The sequence below is a fragment of the Gavialis gangeticus genome, unplaced genomic scaffold, assembly GCF_001723915.1.
Source record: "Gavialis gangeticus isolate Ggan-Ray unplaced genomic scaffold, GavGan_comp1, whole genome shotgun sequence".
Classification (NCBI taxonomy): Eukaryota; Metazoa; Chordata; order Crocodylia; family Gavialidae; genus Gavialis; species Gavialis gangeticus.
In genome coordinates this window covers 6,805,741-6,810,043 of record NW_017729019.1, presented here as the reverse complement: position 1 = coordinate 6,810,043, position 4,303 = coordinate 6,805,741, and the positions used below count along the sequence as shown (strand labels likewise).

Genomic DNA, 4,303 nt, shown 5'->3' with positions numbered 1-4,303 from the left:
TAAAAGATGGTAATTTTTTAGAAGGACTTTTTTGCATTGCTTAATTACATCTCTCAGAAAGGGTAACTTGGAAAGAACAAAATGTGGTTCTGTAAGCGGCAAACCAGCTTGAGCAGTAGCGTATAGCACATACTTTTGTTCTGTGGGAGGTTACTACAGGGTTTCAGTGGTTCCTAGCAACACGTACAATTCTGCTTTTTTTGTAGAAACTTTCCAGATGAACTTAGTGAGTCATATTAGTACCTCATATGATAGAAATTTTAGCATTTTTTAATGGCAGTAGAAAGAATTTGCTTAAGTTTACTACTGAGGAAAGCTTTTTTTAATAGCACTATGGTCCAAAGTGAAAAGCAGTTCACTATTTTGCTGTAACTTAATGAGAGGTTGGTTTGCTAAATATGACGTGGACTTCAGCATGTGTGTTAGGATTTAGGTGAAGTAATGATCACTTCTAGGGTACTATAAATAAACAAGATCTCTTTACAAGCGTAGTGGGACACTTCTTAAGGTCAGATAAGGCATTCTGGCCTAAATCAAGACCTACCTGGGGGGAATAGCTTTCAGATCTGGGTCCTGAAGCCAGTGCCCTGGGAGTAATACCTTATCAGAATGGGCAGAGTACGTAGACGCTTCCCTTTTTGTAGGAGTGGCAGTGAAGAGCTGTTTACATTTCTCTAACCAAGGGCCTGACATGGAGGCTGGATAGCAGCCTGGATTCTTTGACAGCCTGCATTTGCCATCTCTTCTAAGCTGTCTCTGTATGTAGCCTTTTCTGCTTCACGTGGCCAAATACTATGCTGTTCACACTTTGTTGCCCTTGATTAATAGGGAAACAGAGCCCCACTCTGAGGGTTGACTGACAAGAACCATATTTGGACCATTGTTCTCTTTCCATCTTTGAGCAGGGGTGCTTCAAGTGTAGGCCAAAGGATTTTGCTGTCCATGCTGTAGCACCCAAGGGTGCTGCTTAGCAATTCTGTTTGTTTGGTTGAACATCTCTTAAATGAATTCCAAGGAATATTTCAGTTCCTGTGTGTGAGTTTGAGGCTGAAAAGTATTCTCTGTGAAATTGGCTCTTACCTTTTCCTGTACGTGTAGTGGAAGATTGGGACTGTCTTACCTATGTAATTTTACACTCGCAACCAGCTGCTGAGTCATTTTGTTGCTTCCTGCTTTTGTGGCTTTAGAGTTTCAGGTGTTGGATAGGCAATAAATAACTCAGACCTTAACTATTTTTAACATTCTTTTAATGACCACTAGGGAAAAATAGAAAATCCATATCACCTAGTTTTGCTCTAATGAGATTGAGACCTATTAAGGTAAGCTAAAGCCACCTAAATCGGCCTTCACATTGTTCTGAGGCCTAGCTCAAAATTGAAAGTGCTCTAGTGTAGTGGTAGGAAGTCTGTGTATATACTACTACCCTTTTCATAATGGGATATTATGATTAAATTCTATTTTGAGGTGGCCAAACTTCCTAACCCTTTGAGCTGTAAACCAAACCTTGACACAGAGTGCTGCAGGACACACAGCTTTGAAATGCGCATGCCCTAGAGTCTGATCAATATCTAGCATCCCAGCTCAAACAGTAATTTCTTGTTAAATGACTTTTTGGACCATATAATAAGCAAGAACCAAAGAATTTAAAAAATAGGACAATGACGTGAAAGAAAGATAAAATGTTCTTATTTACCTGCTTTTTGTTTGGGAACTGCATATAGCTTGCAAGCCAAAGTTGGTCAGTTCTATCATGTTCCATAATTCAAAACTTTCACATGTACAAAAAAACTGTTTAAAAATTGCTCAAGTCGCTGTAATAATACACCATTAAGAACTTCAGAATGCAGAATTGATACTGCCACTTGTTATGATTTGGATGCTGGGGTTTATTTCTACATCTAATGACAATTTTCTAAAATGAGTAACTTTTAGAAACATGTTTTGGGCACAGGCCACTTAAATGAAATGCTGTGAGCAGAGGTTTGATGAGAACACGGTTTTGTACACACTTGGTTTATCTTGCTGTGTCAGGAAGGAAGACTTAGTAACTTTTCTTTTGGAGAGTAAGAAATTCATTCTTAGGACCCTCTAACCTGGTTTACTGTTTTGTAGTATTAATTTTTTTTGGTTATCCGAAATTTAAAAAGAATTCAGACCCTTGTGTAGTGCTTCCTAATGACAGTGAATGAACAATGATGTCTGCAATAACTGGCATGATATTACAAAACCTGATAATTGCACCCAGGAGGTAATTTTGACTGATGTAAAAGGGATGAAAGTAGCAAGCCACAAAGGGACAGGCTGATGTAACTATCCAGCATGCTTGAAAGCAGACACTTAATTAGGTATGTGGGCTGTATTACACCAAGATTGGCAAAAGTGACACATAGGGTCTAAAGAGACTTCTTGTGGTCATTATCCGATTTCAAGGTTATATTTTATGTATCATCCTGAATCGTTCATCAGGACAGTTAACAGAATGATGTTTTAAAGTTAAAGGGACCTGCTTGTTTTATCACCCGCAGATTATACTAAAATAAGGCTAGCAAGCCAACTTTCTATGCAATTCATTATTCTAAAACTAATTTTCCAGCCAAATTGAAACTGATGTAACTTCTGAATCTGTCCTTGTATCTTTTGCCAAACAGCCTGGTAGGTTGCTGCTCAAACTTTATCTTATTGCTACTGCAGAGGGTGGATGGCTTGTGTGAATAGTTGATAATTCTTGGAAGTTTGAGAAAATCTTATAGCGGTGTAAAACTAATTTTGTTCACACTGAGGTCATCGGCCTTTAAGCAGCTACTGGAGAAGCTGTATTTGGGGCAAATGCATAGGTTAGATTGGCTAATGATTTGTCTATCTGGTGAAGTTAATTGTGAAGAAAGCTAGGATGTGAATTTACAGTGCAACTCTGATCATTTCCTGCGTGGATGCTCTTAGCACAGGGTATCTGTGAGGTAGCTTTGGAAGTTGAGTTAAGTACCTTATGGCTTTATGTTCCTCACAAGGAGTTGACACAGAGTTGCTAACATGCTGTAAATTCACACCCCAACTCACCTGATAATAGAGGGTTTGTGTTGGGGTTGGGCCAGGTGCAGCTGTGGATGCTTATGAATACTTCAAATTTGTTGAGGTTCAAAAAGTTAAGGCAGCACTTGCTTCCTCATTTCTTTAATGTACAATCAGCAAAAGAGTTGAATGGTTGAACTTGCAAATACAGGGCTGCTTGGCTGGATGCCTAGCTTTTTGCACTGAAATACTTATGCAGTATAAATGTAACCATAACTTTTCTTCCAAAGTACTCATGGAAAGTGACAGGCCTGTGTTGCCTATTTGTATCTTGCCTTTATTAGAATGCAGCATCCATTTTCACTAGAAAATGCTTCTGGCTGGCTGTTAGCCAAATGCACGCTTTTTAAGTTGTTAGAGTTCCTTTTATGTAAGCCACTTTAGTATAGCTGAAAAAAATTGGGGTGGGTAGAGAAGTGAAAGGAGCAATGAGGGGGAATGCAGTATGAAATCACTAAGAATATTTTGCCCAAATTGGAATGTTCTCAAGAATTAATCTGCTATTGTGAGCATTATTATGGAATATTTCATGACAGATATGTTGTCTTATTTTTTAAAACTACATCTGGAAGATTTGATCCTCAGCTGAACCAGTAGCTAGCTGTACATAACTAAATACTGTAGAAGTGCTTTATTTAAAGTTCTGCACAAATGCCACTGTTGATAGATGTATTTGGTAGCATTAGTTTAGCTTCTTGTCTCTGTCTATGCTATTTAAATAGTCATGATGTCAGTCCTAAAGTTGTTAGGATTTTTTTTTATTCCAGCCATTCAAGTTGCATGAGTGTTACTTCCTTAAATATTAAATTATAGGATGTCTTCCTCTTCCCTGTTGACATATAGCCTCTGGCTCACACTGTAGCAACTGTGTGGAATTAAATTGTCTTTTAAAAGTACACTTACAGTGAAACTGTAGGGTAAAGATTCATGGTTTGCAAGCTACTTGTAGTTCACATTTGTGTTCCCTGTGTTTTTGGAGTGGCTCTTTCAACTAACTGTTAAGGTAAATGCTTGATGAAAACAGTAATTACAAATGCTGATCAGGAATACACTAGTTTTGTATGATTGCCTTTTGTTCTAATAGATCTTGTTTCTCTTTAGGTAACCTTCCTTGATGAAGTTACTGAGTATTATGTAAGCAGTGAGGAAGACAGGAAAGGACCCTGGGAAGAATTTGCACGGGACGGATGCAGGTTCCAGAAACGTATTCAAGAAACAGAAGATGCCATTGGAT

General features: G+C 38.3%; 1 protein-coding gene across 1 annotated transcript in view; it reads left to right on the top strand.

Annotated features, from left to right (window-relative positions):
- The window catches only part of PPP1R15B (protein phosphatase 1 regulatory subunit 15B), a gene marked incomplete at its 5' end in the record, with an annotated part of 8,502 nt that overhangs the window by 1,426 nt on the left and 2,773 nt on the right, over positions 1 to 4,303 (top strand). Inside the window, one exon of the mRNA XM_019513738.1 lies at positions 4,171 to 4,303. Within this exon, the coding sequence (XP_019369283.1) occupies positions 4,171 to 4,303 (133 nt within the window). The remainder of the gene's footprint in view (positions 1 to 4,170) is intronic.